Source organism: Ceratina calcarata, unplaced genomic scaffold, assembly GCF_001652005.2.
Source record: "Ceratina calcarata isolate Rehan_Ccalc_2016 unplaced genomic scaffold, ASM165200v1 scaffold44, whole genome shotgun sequence".
In the NCBI taxonomy this organism is placed as follows: Eukaryota; Metazoa; Arthropoda; class Insecta; order Hymenoptera; family Apidae; genus Ceratina; species Ceratina calcarata.
Window position 1 is genome coordinate 1033428 of NW_017167821.1, and position 24227 is coordinate 1057654.

Consider the following 24227-nt stretch of genomic DNA (forward strand, 5'->3'; position numbering starts at 1 on the left):
AAAATCTCTGCATCCATACCGCGAAATTCGATGTCCAATACCCACCTTTCAGTTGTCCATTAGCTGCGACTCGTTTTTTAATGAATGTTTATTTGCGACAGTTGTGGCAAGCGTATTAAAACAGTACAGCATTCGTTTTAATATTCAAACACTAGCTGTATTAATTATTTAATAACACGAGGAGAAAATGAATGATGTAAAGATCATCTAATCTGATGATAATGAAATGACGTATTAACGATTAAAGGCTGCGGAACTCTTTCCTCATAGCGCATAGAATATTGTTATCGCCTATGTCTGATGGTATAACAACTCCCGTTCGAAAAAGTTTCCCTCTGTCTCGCGAAAACGCGGCCAATAAGTTTTCACGAAAAGTTCGGAAAGTCTGCTCATTAATCTCGCAACGTCGACTACGATATCTCGCGGGGATTCAATTTCTTAAATTGGACAACGTTTCGCTTACCTCAAACTCGTCTCCCATCGCCTGTTTGCGAAAGAAAGATTCGCGAGAGTGCTGTGAAAGAATTGGGACGGATATATCTCGTACAATTATACATGAGCCACGTACATGTACGCATGAACACGCATGATCGCGAGGATGATTTACATGAACGAACGACGTTCTAAAAACTTGTGATTTTTATTTAATTAATAAACGTGTTTTGTATGTGTGTGTGTGTTCGCGTGTATTTCTTTTTTTTTGTTTTTGTATTTTACAAGAGGCCGCGAAACCATTCAGTGATGTCGTCGGGTCCCGGGTAAGAAGATCGAGATAAATCAAATAACAAAATTAACTAAACGCGAAAGATCATGAGCTGATCCAACCGCGTGTACGCTCAACCGGGGACGACGTATCGCAAACTGTCCACCGCCACTGGATGCGCCTCGCATTACCTTCTTTCTTCTAATAATAAATCAGACAATCAAGTAGCTACACCGCTCGTTTGCTGCAGTAATAATACAAGAGTTGATATTTCCTGAAGAACAAGTTTCATTGCAATGGCAAACTAACAAAAACACGCTACGATTTCAAGAAGAGTCGAGTCTTTAATATCAAAAACTCAAAGACGATGTTTGAAGACTTATCATTATTGCAGCAAGCGAATAGTCCTCATTAAACGAATTCATTAATGCTCCACGCTAACAAATCAACGTTTTTACTCTTGCTCCATATTCTCGATCAGTCTAAATGCGTTTGGACAAAAATCTGATTAAATACATCCAGTGGCGATGGTCGGCGCTGTCCATCGCACGCGTGATCGCCACGGACGTGCGTAGCCCCGTCGCTGCATTTAATAGTAAATACATAACCATTTATATCACACAAACTTTTAACAATATACAAAATGTACCCTATGTACAAGATTAAATTACACGATCCGAGTCGGCGCGACTCCCTTCGTTCGGTCGAGCGTTCTCCTTTCTACGTCCACGTACGATAGTTTTCTTGCTTTTCTTATTAAGCGACGCGATGGACCGAAGGATCGCCGCGCGGCAGAAATCGAAGAGATTGTATATCGACTCGCAAAAATCGGCGAGGGAACGAAACGCTTCATTCCCTTGGATCCCTCTCGTCGAGCACCGTCGCGATCGAGCGATCGACGTCAAGATCGTCGCCGGTCCGCTTCTCTTTTCATTTCTCGCATCAGATCTCTCTCTCTCTCTCTCTCTCTCTCTCTCTTTCTCTCACTCTCATTCTCACTCTCTCGTACTCGCGTCGAGTCCTCGTAAGCGCGCGGCGGCGTTCTGAGAGACAAAAGTTTCGCTAAGAACGAGACGGGTAAACGGGTAACGATCGGTTGCATGCCACGGAACCCGGTCGCTTTATGGGTTTCTTATATCGTTATCCTATTGCTTTCTTATTACAATATCGAGCCACAAATAAAGAACGCTTGGGTTAGGAAATGAACGAGTTTGAGTTGTTGAAAAATGAGTCTGGGAGAGATTTCATAATACATTGATGTAGCAAATTTCGAAGGAAAGTGTTGATTAACATTGTAACTATTATTATTTCCTGTCCTTATTAATCTATGTTACACAAATATTTCCAACATCTATATTAGAAACGATTGCGATTGGCTTGCTAAAACAATGTTTAGTGGATGAGGAATTAGGTATGATTGCCATAAAGCGAATCGGGCTCACCGTTTCCGCGTGATTTACACCCAAAACATGTGTCTTTAGTTTCGCATTGAGCTTCGAACGTGCCCGAGCCCGTGTCGTTTCCGTTTACCCTCGTTATTTTTCCACGTCTCGATGGGAAGGGTAGGAGATGCTTTGTACAAGTTTCAGTAAGAGGGTTTTTGGTAGCCGACGACGGGCTCGGACGATAGTAGATACATTGTAACGTGTTCACGATTATACATTTAAGTGTTTATTGCGAATGTCGAAACCCTGTCACTTAGAAAAAGTATTGTTATACGCTTCAATCCATCGCCAGGAGCGTTCCCGTGCACCGACGCTCGTGTTCTCGTCCCCGACAAAGTTTCAATCATTTTCTAATCGATCTTAAATTCGATCTTTCTCATCGTACCATTTTTCTCTTTGATCAAACAAACACCGATTTTGTTGCTGATTGTGATTCGAATGGGCAAATTTTCGTGATTCTCCATTTAGTATTTTTAATGTACACATGTACAATACGAGGATGTGAACGCGGTGTTAAATGTTAAATGAAATTTGCGTTTTTGATGGAGACCATGTCCGCTTTTACAGAACCTGAATCAGATGGACGAGAAAAAACTAGCCAGACTACGAGGGCACAGCACCGTTAACAAGATTCGAATGATAATTTCGCTGGTTCGACGATTTCACCTCGGTGTCGACTTTAATTCCCGACCGAGACTCGATTAACGATCGCGAGAACAAGGAGCGCTTAATGAGTTTACGGGGAGAGGGGCGAAAGAGAAGGGGACCAGTGATTTTGAAAGAAAAATAATTCTCCAAGGGTTGTCGGTTCAGATAAATTGTTTGAGTTCCTTTTTATCAACGTCACGAGATTTTTCCTACTAATCAGATCTTTATTAAGTAAAACATTACGTTACGTCTAGCAGAATTTGGTTATCAAAACTTAGAATAAAGTAATATGTCAATCAGAATAATAAAAATATTCTATTCGTCTTAAGAATTAAAGTCCGATTAAACTAATATTGGTGAATAAAATAGAACTTGAACTTATATTTTAAAATTAATCGTTTGGACGCGATTGTCGGCGACGATACATGCGCGTTCGTGCACGCAAACGCTTCAATTATCCTCGATTGCCAGTGATTGAGCAAAGATTATCGATTAGGGGGTGAGACCAATTGAGAAGATGCGTACAGCGTATTCGCGCGTGGCTGTACGCGCTCGTTTCGCGCGCTCTTCACCACCGAGAGAATCGGAGCTGACGACCACGCGCGCACGAATCTTCACGTGGCGGAAACGCCAATACGAGGACGTGCCCGATCGGCCGGGACACATCGGTCGAAGGACGAACAAGAAACATATTCTCTCCCTAGATTTCGGAGTTCTTAAGGACACGTGTAAACGCGGTCTAGTCATAAGTAACTCGGTTCACCATCGTATCTTCAGGACGATTGTCTCCTCTCGCGTGCACACAGCCACTCAGCGTTATCAACAAAGGCAAAAACGTTCACAGTCTATTGTCTGTTCGTTCGAAAAATCGCGATCAGAGGAAACTACACCGATTCTTCTTGAATCCGATCATTTGAAATCGGGACCACGATATGCCGTGACGAAGGATCGTCTCCTTTCGTCATCCAGCAGGAGGAGGAGGTCCGGCGGCTACCGAGACAAGTTGAAGATCGCATCTCTGATCTTGTCAACGCATCGACGAAAGGATCAGGTTCAATCGCAGGTGTCCTGCGTCCACGGAGACCACTCCTGATAAGTGGACGCCTGCAGGTGCGTTTGCTGTACCCCCAGCCCCGGATGCGCTAGGCCCATCTGATGATGGTGGTGATGGTGATGATGATGATGGTGGTACTGCTGATGACCCGGCGGAGGCGGCGAATAGGGATCCCCCCCGACGGCGACGTCCACGACGTCTACCTGTGACGGTACGACGGCGGCGGGCGTCGGCTGTGGAGAGGCTTGAACCTTCTTCGGGCGACCGACCGGGTTGCCGCCTCATTCGCGACTCCTTCGCGGTCGACCGACCTTACCTTTTCTTACCGGTGCGCCACCGTTACCGGCTGCCGCCGCCGCTGCCGCTGCGGCGACGCTCGACGACTTCACGATTTTATGCCAGTCCGTTTCGCAGACCGGTGAACCCGATAACAGATAGTACCTGCAACAATAAGAAGTAATTTTTGTTAAATTATCCCTTTTAACTAAATAATTTCAGTTTGTTATTGTGTGTGATATTTCTTATTGACTCTGTAATTATTTCTCAAGGGATTACTACAATTTAAGACTTTACTGAACCACAGACCCACCACCGTATACAGTTTCTAATTGGCTCGATTTCACTCGTTACTTTTCTATCAATTAACACTAGAACTACCAAACCAGTCATAATGACTGGTATTGGATAGAGAAATGCATATATGTATAAAAGGAAGTCGATAGTTCCAGCGTTGAAGACCCAATCATCGGATAAATGGTAATTGATTGATCAGATCGTGATCTTACCTATCGCCGGATACGAGTTGGCTGCCGCATTTGCTACACGTGAAACATTTCTGGTGAAACACCGAACCACCCGCCCTCATTACCAACTCGCTGGCAGGTATCGCGTTACCGCAGCCCGCGCAAGCACCACTGCTTCCAAACATCCTGAAACAATCCAAGTTCATTGTCTTGATTATCCGACTATTACGCGAAATAAATATTATCGTAAAAAAGTTTAAATTTGATTCTAATTTATGTACAACGAAAACCGTATGAAACATAAATACATTCTAAAGCTTTAAGAATTAATGAATATCTCGCGACAACTAGGATCCTTTTTAGTTCATTTTTTGTTCTCGGACACTTGCAGCGATACCGGAGATGCTAAATGACGAGGGAAGGCAAGATTGATTGTGGGGAGGAACGGGTAAAAGCGAAACGGCGCTCCAATAATTGCGAGGTTCCTCTCTTTGTTCATGGAAATGAATATTTCTACGTTCATTAACGTTTCATTGAGTTATACGTGTAGCTGGTTACACTAACGAGTCCAGATTTATGCCGGCGGGAGCATTACGGATTCAATGATGTTGACGGAAAACTGATATTTCGCAAAAACATAAGTAGACGCGCATGATAATGGCGTATAGGTATTGGACGTGAGGCATTATAAAAACGACTGATTACGGCCTTTTCCATCGAGTCAAACGAAATTCATTTTGTTGCTAGAACATTAGTTTTAAGAATCTCCGGTGCTCTTATAGATAAATCTATTATTGATCCCATCATTTTTCTATATTATTTCGAAGTACGTGCTTCACGGGACGAGTAAATGGTGAAATGGTTTTTCAGTTCCATTTTTAACATAAACTTTGCACAGTGAATTCTCCTATTTACACGCTCGCTGCACAGCACATGTACGGTTTTTTCTCCCATTCGAAATCCAACGGATTCATCAGACGCATGGAGCAGCGTCGCGAAATCCCCGAAGCTCGCCGCGTCGCGCCATTAGTCCGAATATACAAATTTATCATCAGGGATGAGGGTGGCGGCTGCTGCTGCTGCCGCCGCCGGGTTTTCCCCTCCTGTCCCTCGGAAAATCCTGGATGGAGCGAGAAAGGCGACCAATTACGGCCGCGGCCGAGGGCTCGGAGTATGACGTTCTCCTCTGAGGCTATGGGTTTGAACGCGGTCGCGATAGACGCGAGGCGTTTCCAATTAAATCTCGCGGCGGTGGTTCCTCGTCGCGCAAACACTTTCTAACTAAATGAGGTTAGGCCGGTGTAACAGAGGGACCGTGTAGAATCCTATATTCAACCACCGCCGTCTCGCACCGCGCCGCGTTCTCTTCTCTTTCTTTCCTCCCTTATTATGCGTCGGCGTTGCTGACGTTCCAGCTGCTTTAAACGATACACACGGGAAGAGCTGGGGAGAAAGAGAGCGAAGAATAAGAAGAAGAAGAAAGAGAGAAGAACGAGGTGGAGGGTCGATTATAATAAGGTGTCGCACACATATATACATAATTGTCTTCGTTCGCCCGACAGCTGTCCTCCTTCACCCTTCCTAAGCGCGGTTAACGCAGAGGCTACGGTCTCTAGTCGTGGGTAAGAGAGAAAGGGGGACAATAAATGAAAGAATAACGAAGAACACCAGAGGGGAGAGGAAAAAAAAAAATGTTTCACGTCGCCACGAATTTTCGCGGCTTTTAGAACGCGGCTGACGAGCGTTGCACACGTAACGCTTTTGATCCCTTCGAAACAAGCGCGCCTCCTTTCAGGCTAAACGTCGTCGTTAGCAGCGGCAACGACGTCGTTCCCCTTCCCTTTTCAGTTATCTTTAAGTCATTTAATCATAGGTTCCCTCGAAGATTATCAATGGAATGATAGTACAACATGGAACAATGTTTCCCGTCAACAATTTTAACAGGGAATTGTATACGACCTTATTCGACATGTACTATTGTGTATTAATTCTGCCAATTGGAACGTACGAAAACCTTAGAAGGCAGAGACTGTTTTATCTTAATCTATCTGCAGATACTTTGGGATTTTGTTACATCTTAAAAAGGTTCGAGGATTACGAATCGTTGCTACAAACGCTGGAGATTTTCAGTTTAATGTTTCAAGTGTAACAACCTTGATCCTCAGCCTTCGCGATACTCTCGCACTTTTGTCCATTAACGAACGAAAATTAGAAATCTTGCTAAAGGACAGAAATTCCGCGAGGCTAAAGGATCAACGAAAGCTGAGAACACTAGGAAACTTCATCGTCGACGTTACATTTTGTAGAAGGTTCACCTTTCGTCGACCTGGCAAAGCGTAAACGCTTACGCGCTTCGAATTCCAGAATAACATACGCCCGTGGCAAAACGAAGAAGCGGCTTGAAGCTGCTATCTTGAGATAACGGGCAATCGGTTTTATAAAATGTTGTGATGCGCCAAAGCTTTATAGGATTCTGCAATCTTCAAATGTGCGCGCCGCGCGCCAATGTCGTGTCGCCGCGACGCGTGGACCCTTTCGTCCCGCGTGGTCTCTCTTTCGCTGCGTGTCATTAAAATTCCACGCTTTATGATCGGCCGATCCTTTCACGAAACGGTTATTGATAGTCGCGCCGCTCCGTAGCAATTGAAATAATCGATGCGAATATTTGGGTTAAGTGCGTCTCGTCTGTTGAAATAAAAAAATGGAAAGCGAAACTCTTGCTAATTTCACAGATCTCTGTACGTTCTTGATAGCAACTCCGCTCGATTTTCTCTTGAATTTCAAGAATCCGACGACTTAACCCTTTCTTCAACGACTACATCTTAGACCTAAATTCATGTACGCAATTCCGCGAGGGAATTCACCGGGACAGAGTGTACACCAGACATTAACATTGTCGTTTATCGATGCTATCGAGAACCCAGTCGTCGTAGTTTCCGGATGAACAGAACTGGTCGATGGAGAACGGGCCGAGCTTTCCAACCCTTTCGTTCTCGTCGTGCCCACCTCCGCGCGATATCCTCAAGATTAGTTAAAATGTATATTCGCTACGGCCAAATTAATAACCATCCATTAGCATTATGCTCGCCGCTATCTGGGGACCAATTTTCTGGAATGTTCGCGTCAGGTGTTCGATTACGGGCCGACGATCTTAACGTTTTAGTCAGGTCCTCTTCTTTCTCTCTCGCGGTTGACGTCGCTGGATCTCGACATTGCAGACGCATCAATACCACGGCCTTATATCTTCGTTAATGGCGGCTAATGTTTGTCGATCGTTGCCAGCCGGTGCAGCCGGTGCCTCGTAAACTTCGCTGTTTATACCGCAATTAGCTGTGTAACGATACTGTGGCCACGACTCGGAATCGGCCGCGACGCGTACGCTGTTCCTTCTCAGCTGACCGCGTCTGGGAGGGAGACTTCGATTTTCCTTACGTCAATCGACCTACCGTGGCGTTAATTTTCTGATCAGCTGCCAAAACGCGAAGCGTTAAAAAAATGTGACACGTTCGTCCAGATAAAATATATTTTTCCCACTTCACAGAAATCGTTAAGTAAATTATTGCCTGGCCGTTTGCATTATCCATTAGCATAAATTCTATTTCGACTCTCGTTGCATACGTTTAGAGTAGGTCAATTACGATGACCGAAGAATAAAAAGAATAAAGCCGTTCTTGTTATTTAAGCGAGCCTGTGCAACACACACGGCCGGAGTGAAAACGAGAAAGCGTGCAAGGAGAAAATGAAACAAAGTTCTTGTCCGCGGGCGCGTTTACTTAATTGCATCGGATAGAAACAGAGAACGGCGTTTTGCATACGCGGATCCATTCCGTGGGATCGATCGCTTCGAAAAAGGAGGGGGGGGGGGAAGTTCGGTGCAGGTAGAGACGCGAGCTCTTCTCGACGGTACGATTTTGTCACCGCGAGCGCACGTTTTCTCATTAATTTACGACGGGAAACGCGACACTTGTAATCGGTTCGCCGTTCAGCTAGATGTATATCATTCGGACGAAACTTTTCCCTGCCTGCTAAAAGCGTAAAATGTCGTCGAGCAAATTTTCTCCGGAATGTGAAAGGCCTCCCGCATTTATAGTCCCTGACTACGTGTCTGTGTATCTGCATACACGCAACATCCGATAGGTACGCGGCGGCTCGGTTCCACCTTTACGAACACGAGACATTGTCCAGGAAAGGAATCGAAACAGGAAATATTCTCGATTACGGAATCATTGGTTCGATTGGAACTTAAAATTATCGCGATTCGCCGATCCGAAGCGAGGAAACTGTTTTTCAAAGATTATGAAATGATCTACGAGCATTAAGAAGGTCACATCAGATATTGTATCTTCTAATCAGATTCATAATGAACGAATGCCTCAGTTAAAGATAACAAAAGAATCATTTTATTCCAGGAGATTAAATAAAACTTTCTAGTCTTACTGGGAGGAAACATTACTTCTTTAAGTAGATCAATCTGTACTAGTCAGAAACGCCGTGCTCTCCTCTATTCCGGGCCATTAGTGATTGTTTCATCGTTATTATTCCACGAGTCTTTTCTCAAACAGATAATAAGCATCTCAAAGAACAAACTGAGCAAACAGCTACTCATTGAATTTCTATAGAAATAAAAGGAACGGTAATAACCTGTGCTGCATCTCCGAGGATTAAAACCAATCTCCTAAATCCAAGCGAACCTATACTTTCTACAAAAGGAGAAGAAGGGAACTAGAAGAAACCGAAAGCCAAAGCAGGCTTGATTCAACAGATACATGTACAGAGCCGTTTTCCATTTCTCGTGGTACGCGGAACACGTGGCCCTGTGTCCGTTCACGGTGCTCGCATTCACTCGACCGTGACGAGCTCTCTCGGACACAGATACTGCACCTGTATGCGAGTGCAACTTGCATACCGTCGATATTTCATCGAACGCTCTTACGCTCGGGTGTTAAGAAAAATCTGGGACATTCTCCGAGCTCGTGTTCTCCCCTCGGGCTCACCAATGTGACAATTTTCACTTCGGTAAAAGTTAAACGTTCATGTCTTTCCTCTCGTCATTAATTCCATATTGAAATATCACATCGAACGTATACGTCTACTCTAAACTATTTATCGTTATCGAATTTACGTGCTGTATGAATAGATCGAATTTATAAGATCTAACATAAAATATTATAAAGTATTTTGCACTTTACGAACTGGAATGACAACGCGTTTTATAGTCGTTGCCTGAAGCATCCCAGCAGTCAACTACTCCCAATTTACGATTGTGTGTATCCCCTCGCCCTTTCTCCTCGTTTTTCTTCTTCTTCTTCTCCCATCGCCTGCGGATTGTTTGCAAATCGAGCGTATTAATTAGCGACGCGAGGCCGCGACAAATCGTGGGGATTCTCGTTAAGCGGCGCGGCGAGATTGACACCGCGCGCGTATAATTAAGACGTGAGAGGCATACGCGAAATGAATTGCATGCTAGAAGGGTGCACAATGGGTTTCGATTTGGAGTTTCGTAGGCGATGGGGTTGCAAGGGGGCGTCGTTTCGCGTTATTATTAGTGAAATCAACTAATTAGAAATAGCGCGGATTGCTCGTTAAAGATCGAGCCCGGCGGCGGTAATCACCAATTTACTTCCTTAAGTAAGCCGCGCGCTGAACTTCGCTCATTAAAATTATTAAACGGTTCGCTCGTATAGAATCTGCGTTTAACCTTGATACACGAGGCCGCCTCCGCAGGCTCTGAATTTCTCTCTCTCTCTAGCCCTTCTCTCTGTATCTTCGTGTCCCCGTGTATTTTCCATTAATCAATCTGTCTGTGTCTTCGTTAACTGGTACCTCTTCTTATAACGTCTTTCGAGGAGAACGGTTTCGGTTGGTAAATCGGAGTTTCAATTACAATTGCGAGAGTATCCATGTTGAATTTTTGTTGACTGACGCGTGTGTGATTATCTTGTCGATTATACGAGATGCTAGTAGTTATTTAAAAATCCAAGTTCTCAAGTTAAATAAAGAGTACTGTCTATGACGTGAAGCAGTGAACAATTTCTGCGAAGGAGTAAATGAGTCGATGATGAGTTGATGAATGTACTATTGGCAATTTAAAGGACAGGCGAGTTGCATTCGCGTCAGCCTAGAAAATGAACACTTTGTGCCGCAACAGGGATATAAATCATCGGAACATTGTAATCGAAGAAAGTTCAGGCTACTTTCTCCGGGATTCATTCTCATGGTTCTTCGACTCTAGACACAAATCTTGATTCGTTATTAAACGAATCTCTCGCGTTACCATTGAAAAAGCGCAGGCCCGAACAAGATTTCAATCATGAAACGAAGCAACGAGAAAAAGGCGACGAAGTGCGACTGCGAAAGGGGTGGGCGGGTTGAAAAAAACGGGACATGCAGGAGATGAAACGAAAAAGGCAAATCAAGAAAAAAGGAAAAGAAGAGGGGGATGAAGAATTGGAGAAAGAATTGAAACGTCATTCCCCAAGCAATCATCGAGCTGGTCGGACTGGCGCGCGATCGGCCAGATCCTGGACAGATAAATTAGCAATTTAATTATGGAACTGTCAGGCAGTAATTAAATTAATAACGAGAAACCTCGAATCCAATCCGATCCGCCGTGGCAACCTTTCGTGCACCACGGGACTTGTCCGACGATATCGCATCGATATGTGCGCGCGCGCGCGCGCCTCCACGTGCATGCCGTTTTGAAGCCTGTCAGAAATTGCAGACAATTTTCTCCTACACAGCGAGAGAGCTCTGGCTTCCTCTATATCTCGCGTTATTCGCGCTTTTTCTATATTCCCTCTCTTTCGCTTTGCTTCCTTTACGTTTGTTTTTGTCGGCGCTGTTAGTTACCTGTTTCTCGTTGCACGTTTTTACCCCCTCGAGCTCTCCCCCTCTTCTTCGCCGAGTGGAGCAAGCTCTCCCGTGAAAGGTTTTTCTTATCGGAATTAACAATTAACTTGAAGTTTTCAAATAAATGAATTCGTTTTACGTTGTACATCGACATTCAGTTTCCTGTATTCTATTCTATGATAACTTTACCTGAATTAAATTCGAGGTAAACATTTAAGGATGTATTGGTTATACAGTCAATCCCAAAGTTTATGTACCTTAAAAGAACGCATATCCTATAATTAAAAAGAAATCAGACGTCGGAAGAATAATGCTAATAATAAATAGCTACGTGCTAAAAAGTATAGAAGGAAATATCCAATTAAGTATTGACGCTGACGAAAAACTTTTTTTTTCCAAAATTGCGAAAAATGCTTCAAATAAAAGTTGTTTTCTTTCTAACTTCGATACTTATTGAGTTAAGTATGATTACTCGGCATTTTATGGGTACTGATAAAATCCGACCATTCCACCGTCGAATCAGCGAACTTTTGACAAAAAATTTTGTTTTTCCTCAATAACTCCTAAACTCTTGGAGATACGGGAAAATTGCATAGAACCTTTCTTGTAGAGGACGACGAGATCTACAATTTCTGTATAAAAGTTTTTCGCTAGCATTAATATTAAAAGAGTTATGAACGAAAAACGAAAAAACAGTTTTTTGCAAATTACTCGTTAACTATTGACGCTAGCGAAAAATTTTTACATGGAAATTATAGATCTCGTCGTCCTCTACAAGAAAGGTCTGATGCAATTTTTCCGTATGTCCAACGGTTTGGGAGTTATTGGCCAAAAACGAAAATTTGGAAGAAATTGAAGGGGTACCCCTTGGAAAAATCTCGGAAATATCGAAAATTTTTTTTTTGTTGTTTATTATCAGCAATATTCTTCCGACGCCTGATTTCTTTTTAAAAAATGCGTTTCTAAAGTGCGTAAACTATTGGGATTGACTGTATAGCCAATACATTCTTAAAAATTCATTCGAAGATTTCAACTAATCTGTTCTACCCCTACGTAACACCTTCAATTTTGCATCCGACTCGTTTTTCGTTTTCTTCTGGACGGAATAATTTTCGGAATGCATAGGCACTCTTCCCAGCACCGACCCTGAAAGAGTCGCACAAAGAAGGCAGCGGGCTCTCTCTGGCACGGCGCCTTTTCATCTCGGCCGTACCTTCGCCCGACATTTGTCCGTGTCTAACGTGTTAATCACCGCCGTCTGATTAGATTATTAATTGTCCCGCGTGGCAGATGGGGCCCCGGCATGCCCCGTAATTACGGCTATTACGGATCGTACAATCGCTCCGATTTAGGGGCGCGAGGAATGGATTACACCGAGAAAAGATTCGACCGGTAACGTTCCCTTAATTGCCTCCAACTTGATTATGACACTAAATCCTTTCACTGAAGGATACAAATAGATTTAAATATTTTAGTACGCCTATCTTCAATAATTCACTTGTTCAAATTAAAACGGGTTCCACGCGAAATAATGATCATCCAACACTGCGATAGAAAATCTTCAGATTTAAGTGTGGCTCAGTGTACGAAACCAACTCAAACACTGTACAAAAATTGGATAATAACCAGATTAGAACTTCTTCTATCTGTTCCATAATATGTTTGCCAGTCAAATTAAAACTCACGTTTGTACCTCTAATTACTCACTAAATCTGTGTATGACTCGACGCGGAGCGAGGTATCATTTCTACAAGGCAGAACAGAGGAAACTGTCTCATACCATTATAACTTTCCGCTCGCGATTTATCACATCCGATTATCGGGAGAGAATTTCGAATCGAAGCGGGTGGGTGTTTATCGAGAAACGGGCGGGAGCCTCTCTCAAACGAATCGACGTGGCAACTTTTAATTGCTCCGACCTTATCGAGGCCGGCGCGGTGCGGTGCGCGCGTCCTTTGCCGCGTAATGAACGGAGGAGATGCTCGACCGATCGCTTGACCGAATCGCTCCGTTTTCGATTTCTCTCCTTAATTACTAATTAGAAGGCCGGCCGCCCCGTCCCGCTGTCGATCGGCTAGAAACGGCGAAGAGGGAAAAAATTACGGGCGGCGATCGCGCGCATAAAGATCTCTCCTCTCCATCCCTCCACCGTCTCCTGTTCTATGCTGCATCGGACCGCGCGTCTACTTTTTTGCCACCTCGATCCTCCCCCTAGTATATTTTTCCCCATGCGTCCATTGAATCCAAGGGTCAGAACAAGAATTGTTTGACAGAAACTATTTAATAATTTATTGGCGTTAGAGTAATCAAAGAATATTAGGAACGAGAAAATGTAAGAAACGTAAATGTTTTTTAAATTGTAAGGCATGAGGAAGAGAGATTCCGGTGTGGCTTGACGATTTCTTTTAAGAGTTTATGGGAGGAGTAAAGATGAGAAGAAGTAAAAAGGTGAGGATGGAGCGTATAAAATAATAAGGGCTGAGGAGTCAAAAGATTTCCTTCTCGTTTCCGTCTTGTCGGGCGTAAAGCAAGGCTCGATAATGGCCATTATGTAAATACCGTTCGTATAAAATGCGTTTCGAGCGAAAAGCCATCCGCGCAGGTCTTATCCATATTGTATCCGCGCGTATGTTACTATTACGGGCAATTTGAGCCTTCCTATTATTACTGGCACGTTCGCCGTGTAATAATATGGCATTAAATCAAATTGCACGGGACACGCTGGTCCGTTTCGCGCAAAAAGTCCCTTTTCTAATTGAAATTTGATTGCATCTGCAGAGCGAGAGAGAACTAGAGGGAGAGAGAGAGAGAGAACGCTCATAGCGGGGAATTGGGGGTGGTGAAAGGGAGTGGGAACGTATTTAATTAAGTGCCTCTGCAACGAGGCACCCATCTTCGCGTGAAATTCCTCCATTGTGTTATTAACCCCTTGACGATCGGCAATATAAAACAGAAATTTCATACGGTGTTAAACCTCAGTGCAGAAATTGTAGTTTTATTAAAAAAAAAAACTCGCAATCCGTTTTCCTAAATGGAACAATGCAATAAAATGTTGCTATACTTCAGTTCGAGTACGAAATACTGACGTCGAGGGGTTAAACGGCCTCGTGATTAAGGAACACTTTTCCCACGATTATCCCCTTTTGTCTTCGCAGTGAACGTTTATTACTAGCGTTGAATTCAGTTAATTAACTGCGAGAACTGTGTAACAGACGAGAGGCGACTTCGCCTCGTTTCAATTTTCTATTCAAACTGTTAAAACAATTCTACCGTTTGATCGAATGCTGTCGCTAACTCTCGCTGATGAATTATATTCGGCTTATCTGAATTTAAGACGTACTTTCTGCAATTTATCAAATGTATACGTAGGTATGATACATTCTTATGTCGCCAATAGGAATGTTTCGTGTTCCTCTGAACATCGAATATCGCGTGGGCCTAGTAAATTGAACAGCGAATTAATACATTCCATAGTGGGTGAAATGAGTATCGTTTTCGGTGAAGCCTGGGATCAAGGGTAAGACAGCCACGTCGAAGGGCTGTGCTCCCTCCCGAAACGGAGGGCCAGAACGTAATTCCAATTAAAGTTTCGTCGGACCTCCGTGTGTCTACAGGATGTTTCTATACTGACAGAAATAAATTTTTGCCCGACGTAATCATGATATACGATGTTTGATCTTAAAATCTAATGTGATCGAAGGTACATAACGCGTGAAGCATTAGAAAATTTTTCAAATCGAGTCTTCGCTACATTATGCTAATGCAAACTAGCAGTTAGCTGATTTTTGCTTCATAGAAAACTAGAGAACTGAATTATCTTATGTACATATATGTGATAAATAGTTCATCCCACTTTCTAAATTGCAAAATTGCAAGAAGTTAGGGCAATGAGAATATGTGGCCGTGTTCTATAAATACGTGCTCGTTCTCTATTCATCGGCGGTTGATGTATTCCATCAGGTCCCGCCGCGGAACGCTTTGGCTCGGCGATGATAAAAAAAAGGGCAGTAATTTATAAACGCGATCGGGGCCCGGACTTTCCATGCAAGTAGAATACACCGCGAAGCGGAGCAATAATGAATCCATTTAGGAACAGGAACGGACACTCGATCAACGGAGATCTTATTTCATGGCTGACAAAGAAATATGGATCATTATTATGGACGTGTGGAACAAGTTCTTGTTCCTCGCGCGGAGCGCAACAGTGTTCGGATGGTATTCAATGAAGATCATCGAATTTCATCTTATAAATACTTAAGCGCATACTTTAATGCTCGCAAGTTGGATTTTTCTTCAATCATGTATAGTCTCTTTAAATTGCTCTATAAATCATCCGATAAGTTTTATTACTGTTAGTACCACGTTATCCTTATTGAAATACCCACCCTCCTTATTAAAGTAAAACGAATTCTACGAATTTGTCACAGTTTCACAGGGACACCTCTGGGAAAATCGATAACAAATCGCATGTGCTCATTCATCTGAACGTTACAGCGGCCTCTGTAACGAGTTCTGGCACCCTCTTCATCCTCAAAATTCGAGGTCCCAAATTGGACAAACCAAAGGCACGGGCCAACTCGAATTTTTAATCGCACGAAACACTAACGAATCTATTTAGACGCAGTGCGGACGAAGGGGCGGTTACCACCTACGCGGCCTATGTTTCGGCCACCGAGGGTGGCCACGAGCCCCGCCGCCGCCCGCCGCCCTTCGCACCCCGATACAAACAGGGATCTTGGATAAACGGACAAACGAACCAAATAATTACGCTAATTAAAGCCGCCCAATTTGCGCTTTAGACAATTAACGTGGCGAGGGTAAGGTGGTCTAACTCATTAATAGCGAATCGCGTACACGTGCGCGCGCGCTGGGAATGCGTGCGTGAATGCATTCATTTTGACGTGCACGACGCGTTATCGTGTTTCCTCTCTTATTCCCTCTTGTTGGCGAGACATGGGGTGGTTGATCACCCCCGGAGGAAACAGACGAAACGATGAAACGAGAGAGGAACTGAAGAAAAATGACGGTGGGGCAAAGTTATTTCGTACGTCGTAGAATAAGAGAATCGTATAAGAAACAAGAAATGCCAATATTTTAAAGCCGTTTGCAAAATACAGAATACAAATAAATCGTTTATACTCTCGAGAATCATAATGCTCAAGGCATTCTTAATTTTCTCGAAGGTTAAAATAGTTCTCAATTGTATCCATTCCTTATAAGAAAAATTGTGTATTAACCCACTGCAATTCTTACCCAGGGTTCGTTTAACGGCGACTGGTAATTCTGCCGTAGTTAAATTAGCGCGATCGGAGTCGTCCGGCATTTAATTTCGTCTCTGCCGTCTTATCCCCTTTCCACATTCTCCGTCGCGTTCTCGTACGCCTTTCCCTTTCTCCGCTTCGACGTTCTACGAACCATTCCGCGCTCAGTCTGTCGTTCGCTTTCTTTCATGTTGCTGCAGATCTTATTTAATTATCACAGATTTGATACGCTCCCACTATGTTTGCCTTTTTATTATGATTCCGGGGACGAAAAATATCGATCGTATAATTGGATTAATACGATTCACAGCCGACAGCGAAGCTACAACGCTCTTAATTTTTTGTATACGGTTGCTACTTCTCCTAAGTTGTGTTATTATTAATAATGTAGGACGTTCCTGTTTAATCTTCACATATGTACTATGTAGATAAACACAGCGTATGTTTTATAGGGAAGAACGAGATAGTATCGCAAAATGGCAAGTGGCTTAATTATATTCGAAAACCTCCAGCGGTTATGCATCGCGGCAATTATATGCAGATTAACTAAATTGCAGCGTCGGCAGGGGGCTCTCAAAATTTATATAACCCTATCGCGTTACACGCGAAATTCGACAGACGCCCGGGTATCGCCGTCCACTTTATCTTGAGAATTAACCCATTTAGCTCAGCGCAACGCAAACGGTGCACCGTCCATGCCCGTGAAAGAGGTGTACGCTGCGCAATCTGAACTGAAACGCGAGAATCGAGAGCTGAACCGAAGAACCGTGTCCTTAATTATCCTTTCTGCGCGTCGGGGCCCGGAATAATCATCCTAATGAGTACGGATACACTCCGCTTCCCTCATCGTCGAGATACCAAAATGATCGACTTAATTGTTTTTTCCCAGCTCGTCTGCTCGATCGTGCGATCAATAATACCGGAACGAAATTAAATCGATCGATTTCTGATTTCCCTGTTCCAAATCTCGTTTTAAACGTACACCGAACGAAACGGTTATTCTCATATTATTACCACCACTCATTTAACCAGCTACCGCGATCGATTTCATTCCCGACTTGATTAAAACAATAAAACGTTTCATTTCTTCTTGGCTTGAACTTTCGAACGCTTTGAAGAATTTAGCTCGTTCTGTCTTCGAGATAATTGTATCCATTCAATACTTCTTTAGTTGAATAGGTTCTAATCAGGAATGGAGACGATTTTACCAGCACAAGCTTTCCAGTGGCGACTAATTGCTTAAACCGGAAGTCTTCGAATCTCGCGTTTTTCATTTTTCCTACGTAATAACGATTAATCGTGCCCGTTTCCCGGACGGGTTAGCCCGGTTTAATTAAAAAGCGACACAGCGTATGACGAACCAGCGTCAACCCTCTCTCGAATCCTTCCTCGTCATTCGCCACCCGCGCTCTTCTTTTCGCTACGAAATGGCCGACCAGCAAATTAAATTGAAATGGACTAGGTCCAGGTAATAAGGTGGCCCGCGGGCACGAAACCCGTATTAGCTAGCGTGCGTTTTCAGAAAATGAGTTCCGACTTAACAACGAATTATCCCGCTCGGTGAACTTCCATTCATCTACGTTCCGTTCTGAAATCATGAGATCGATCGATCGACCCTTCTATTTCTCATCAACTGTCTCCCAACAATTCGGACCTAATATAGCTAATCGATACAAAATGCTCGAATTTCCAATAACTATTTAATTCAGTCAATCAAAATTCCTATTAGCTCCCGAGCGCAATTTGGCCGGATATACCGAACATCGCGCTCATATTAGAAGTTCGCTGAGATATTGGATAGTCGCCAGCGATGGCTACGAGTCGACTTCGAGAACAAATTAATTTTCGTCTGATCAACCGATACGTTGGACAAAAAACTTATTGAATTATTGTTTGATTTGCGGAACGAAGTAGAACATATTTAAAGAAATCTTATACAATTCTGATAACACGGATCTGAATTCTATTTTGCTCTTGAATAAACTCGTGCAATGCTTCATTTTCCTAATTTAGGGAGCCGTGATTTTACAACCGTGCCATAAAATTCAGCAGTCGTAATATCGGCCGTGAAGTAGGTAATTCAATCGCGGGGAAACGTCTATGACCCAGATTTCCCGACGTACGTACGTAAGAAACTCGATTCTGAGAAAACAGTCCTCGATTGAGAATTTTTCATGAAACAAGATTGTCTCGATTAAGTATCGATTCGAACGCGGCTCGATGCCATCGTCAGGCTGTTCTGATTGCTCTGATCTTGGACTCATTTTAATGTAATTAACGTTTTGATTGCGTGCTTTGTTTCCTTGTCTAACCTTCCTCTCTCCGTTGTTCGCCTGCCACCCCTTCGCCCACCGCCGAGTCCACCCCCGTAACAAGAGAACCGTGCAGTAGGAAGATCGATCAGTCGTGACTGGTACTCTTCCTTCCCCTCTGTCTTTGTTGTGTGTCCATGTGTGTGGGTCAGAGTATATACGTGTACTTAGACGCACACGTGCACGAGACACAATTTCACTTTCCTACAGTTGTCACTTTGCATAGGCAGCCGCGCATTGTCCTTCGTTTGATCTACCTTCTGATATTTAAACACCCTATCGAACCGGTATTGAGAGTACCGCGTACGCAACACCGCTACGCTGTCAAGTCTCGATCAACGTCTCAATTCCTGCGTAAGCACACCTTTTCTCAAGCTTAATGCCAATGGGCGTGTTAGCGATATAATGACGTCTTTGATCACGAGGGCATTTTATATCAAACGATTATTATCACAGCATAAAAATAACGCAATGAGAGACGCAATGGAAAAGACAAACGTATCTTTTGGAAACTATTTCTACCTGACATAATTTCAAATTAATGAGACTGGATTTATTTAACACCAAAACGATTACCGCTGTTACACCCGTCGCAATTTGAGAAACCAGGGAATTATTTTCACAAGAGACGCTTCTCTTTTTCCCGAGTTCGTACACCACTGTGACCCCCTTCAACCCCTACCCGGAGCCGTTGTGTTGACAACAACGGAGGGATTAAGGCGGACGCTGTCGGACGAGCGTTCTTCTGCCGGAAGGAAGCGGCTAATTTAAATAGATTAATTAAGTCGAAGCGTTGCCGCTCCTTCTTCCCCACCTTCTTCATTTCTCTCTCCTGGGTCTTACGGTTTTCACGAAGTCGAGCAATTATTGCCGGTGCAGGACATCTGTCGTACTACGATCCCGCAGGGCTCGATTATACGAAAGACGAAAAGATTTGGACCGAGGAACAATGGTTCCTAGCCGTTCCGTTACCGCGTCGTAACAAGATTCACAGATATAAAATCGTCAGTCTCCCTTGACCCTTAATTAACCAAACAGTTTTAGTATTTCCCAGACACGCAGTTCGGCTAATATTAAAACCTTGTATAAATTTGTAAATCGTCTGCCGCACTGAACTCTTGCATAAATGTACCGAAACCGTGTATAAATATATAAATTGTCTGTTACACTAACAATAAGTTCCGCTTCGTTTCTAGTGTAACACATACACTTTCTATTTTGGCGAAGTGTAATATATTTCAAGTGGTAGCCACGAGGACGTGGATCGATGAACCTCGTTCACGAGGGGAAACGCGTCTAAGTACACCGTTTTATTCGATGTTTCATTTGGGAGTGGTAACAGAGGAACGGTTATTTAACAGTTTATAGACCGACTGGGAAACGAAGCGATTTTGTGGAAGTAGGTGAACGCGAATTCCTTACGATATCGCGTGCGTATTGTACATTTATCACGGCGCGCGCTCGCCAGAAAGTGAAAGAAACAAAAGTGAAAGAATACTTGGCCGCGCGATGTCGAAAGTGTATCGCGCGTTTTAACACTACGTACTACGTTTAATCGAGCGAACCCAGAGTGACTCGCAAAAAGATCAGCCGACTTGAAAATCCAATCGGACGAAATTTTACCTTTCGCGAATAAATATCTCGGCTGAACAATGTTTCAAAATTCTACTTCTCATTAGTCATTAGTCTTTAACCAGTTAAAATTCCACACCTGTTTGCATAAATTCCTCGCTCCCTCAAAAAAAAAATTCTTCCAATCAAAATCTCGTTTCTGCACGCTCGAGGAATCGCCTCGTCCCTCGCCGCTCCGCGGAGAGCAATTAAAAGCGGGTTCATTAAACCGCGCGGCCGCGTTAAAAAATCGTGCCCGATAAATCCGGCCGCCAACACGGCCGCAAATATTTGTAAACGAATAACGTTCCATAGTTCGCGGCTGGCTCTCGCCACGGTGAACTCGTTAAATGATTCGCGCCGCGGGCAATCGTTCGACGGTTGCGCGAAAGGAACGCGCGATGCAATTAATACGTCTTGATTAATTCTTAACGAGCTACGCACTTTTCTCCGGCCGTCGTTTCCGGTCACCGCTCTCCAAGCGATAACGTTCCCGATTAATCGAGAAACGGATTAACACGACCTGAAAAATCTGACTTTCCCAAGAAAATCCGTAGCCCATTCAACTTGTAACCATTCGCTATTTTTATACAACGAAAACTGAAATACTCGTTGTCGTTTTTAAAAAAAAAGTTTACATGCATTGACAATTCTTTCTGGTTCAGTAATATCATGATTTTTAAGAGAAACTAAATTTTATTCTTATATTAATGTTCTTGTCACCATCTTACGACGTAAAAAGTTAACTAAGCTATTCGAAAGAAATATTAAGAGAACAGGAGAAGAAACAATAATCGCATTATGGGAGAATCGGAAGTTCGTCTCGTTTCACCTTCTTAACGCGACGATCCGTGAACCCTTTTCCTGCTTTCTCCACCCTGCGAAGATCGCTGATTTCCAGTACCACCTACTCCCGGCTCTCCACAACAAGCTCCGCAATCAAACGCACTAATTGCCATTATTTATTGCCTTGCAAGAATTTTCAAGCGAGACGCTAACGAATTCACTGATTTCCGGCTGCAGAAATATCATTTTTTCGCTTTGCAGATTACACGTGTCGTATATATCAATTTCAATCAGGTAAAGTGTTGCGTGTACGTAGGTATGCGTGCGAAATAGAGAAAAATCCGTGGCTCGAGAGCGCACGGTATAAAACAAAGGATATACACGTGCTTTTTTCGGAACTTATTACGAGTCCCTGTATATTTTCGACGTTTAACGATGATAACAGATTTTCTCGCATACCGGCAGATTGAACCTCCGCGTGGAGTACACGATGTACGTTATTTTTCAGCTGAAATTGAAGGCGCCGGTGCATCGAGATCGACGCGCCTCCGTACTCGATATTACAATCGACGCACGCGGCTTTTTTCCTCGGGCTTTCTATCCTGCGTGTAACCTCCCTCTTTCTCCATCAGCTGTCTCATCCTCGCGTTCCGTTCTCTCCCTATCCGTATTCGCGTTTAAGCCGCGTCTAGATGCGTATCAATGCCATGGGGGAAATAACCCAGCGCCGATTTAATATTTCAAGATTCTGTTAATGATTGATTGCCCCAACTCTCCTCTGTTCTTATTCCTTCTGAAACGGTCTCGCTTTGATATTTTCTTTAGTCTTCGCAATTAACTGCGATCCTTTAATACCAGAGATTCCATACATTGGACTCAGTTTAAAAAATTAACCAAATGTACGACTGTAATTTGAAAGGTATGTACACGCACATGCAGATGTTTCTTTGCAAACAAGAAAGTATCTACGGCTTATCATTCGTTTTCTTAATCATAAGTGGCACCGATTCTCTACGACCGCAAATGGGACAAGATCGTTAAACGAAACGGACCATGCGCGTTTCACTTATCTCTTCCCGTTCGCCTCCGTTTCAGCCGATCCACTTATTTCGCAAAGCGAGACGCCCCGTTCCGGCGAGGCGAGAAACATGCGAGCTCGGATATCGATCTGTTTCTACTAAGTAAATTTTCTCATAAAACGTTGCCCACCTTAACTGATACACTTTCCCGGTATTCGATAGGACCAAAGATTTGATGAGCAGAAACAATTTATTAGTGTCATTTCTTTCATTAAATAAAATTGTTTTATTTCATACGTGCAACGAATAATTATTTATACTAGAATTATTTCTCGCAATGAAAATGAAAAACAATTTTTACTTGCTCAAATAGAGTTTGAACTCTTAAAAATCTAACGTCATTCGAAGGTCTATCAGGATTGTGCACATGGAAAGAGGATGAGGTCGGGCCAGAAGACAGGTAGGTGGGAACGCCGAGGTGTGGGTGGTTAAGGCTGGGTAGGTCGGTATCCATCGCGGGCAACAAAAGTTTCTAAACGGTACGGTAATAACAATAATAACTTTTGTAACTCTGAGCCGAGGCGCACACACCGGCGTGGCGCCGCGCCGTGCCGCGGAGGAGACGTCGCATACAACGATGAGCGAGGATGAACAGGTCCCGGGACCCGGGGAGGGTGCGGCGAGGGCTCTCCCCGACGCGTAAATTGAACGTCCAACTTGTATTTATATGATAATAAGCACGTTTAAATATACCCGGTGTACCTAAACTCGCTACTTAAATATCGGACGATTACCGGGGGAACCCGTGGCTTTGCTTACCCGAGCCTCCTTCCTCCTTCTTCTTTTTCATACTTTATATCTCTTCTCGGCTAGTTCTGAGCGAGCGTACGCGTAATAACATCCACTGGGCCTCGTATTTACATATTTACAGAGTCCGCGAGTTCGCGTAAGTTTCGGTTAAAGCTGCCGCTTTATCCGTAACGGAAAGTATCTCTTCTTTCGGGCGGATTCCCCGACGCGCGGGAATGCTCCTTCTTTCTCTTCTTCTCGTTGCCGGTCGTTTCGCGATCGGATGCCCGTTGGACCCGGCGTACGCTCCACGGCGTCCCTTAACGATTTGGCCAGGAATGGGGATAGTTTGGAACTGTGATGGCTCCGCGAGCGAAGCTTTGCCTGGCTGTTTGACAGGCTTCTGGAGAAACTATGATACTACCCAGGTCCGACCAACACGGAGACATTTTACGAGCAAACGATGCGGTTCCCGGTGATTAATGATTTTCCTCTTTCGGGGATGCTCGTCTCGGCGTAGACGATGCAAAAAGCGTGACGGAAAACAGCCGAACGAGTCTGTTTGACTCGGTCGATAAGAAACGAGAAAGCGAAAAAATACTTTCGACGAATAAGCTTCGTTGTCTTAACTCGCGACGAAGTATACGTCGAAATACGAATAACTGATTCGTCGCAGACATCGGCCATTTGTCGTCCCAGCCGACTAACTGCGTTACTAATGCTTCCAAGTTCTGTACAGTTAGATTTGCCAGTTCGAGACTATTATTCAATTCGATGCGTCAAGTTCTGGTAAGTACTATACCACGCGATATATTTGTTGCCTTTCATAAGCAAAGTGGACAACGATTAATCTCTAGATATATTTGTACAGAGTCAATAAAAAACTTCTTTAGGAGTTTTGAAATCACGATACACGATACCGAATTGAGACGAAGTTTTGATGATACATCAAATATTGAAATAAGTCGCATGCGGGCTCGTTTAGATGATTTTTTTTCGAAATGAAC

At 43.6% G+C, this 24227-nt stretch overlaps 1 protein-coding gene across 4 annotated transcripts in view; it reads right to left on the reverse strand.

Moving 5' to 3' along the window:
* Positions 1-658: 658 nt before the first annotated feature.
* The window catches only part of LOC108627127 (LIM/homeobox protein Lhx9), a 205217-nt gene continuing 181648 nt past the window's right edge, over positions 659-24227 (reverse strand). For 3 of the 4 annotated variants that reach the window (XM_026815353.1, XM_026815351.1, XM_026815352.1), the window contains 2 exons: positions 4636-4779; positions 4030-4291 (listed from right to left, as the gene is read on the reverse strand). In XM_026815353.1, coding sequence (XP_026671154.1) covers positions 4132-4291; positions 4636-4779 — 304 coding nt within the window. In that variant the 3' untranslated portion in view covers positions 4030-4131. Of the gene's footprint in view, positions 4292-4635; positions 4780-24227 lie in introns of all 4 variants that reach the window. The other variant, XM_026815354.1, reaches the window with a different exon arrangement.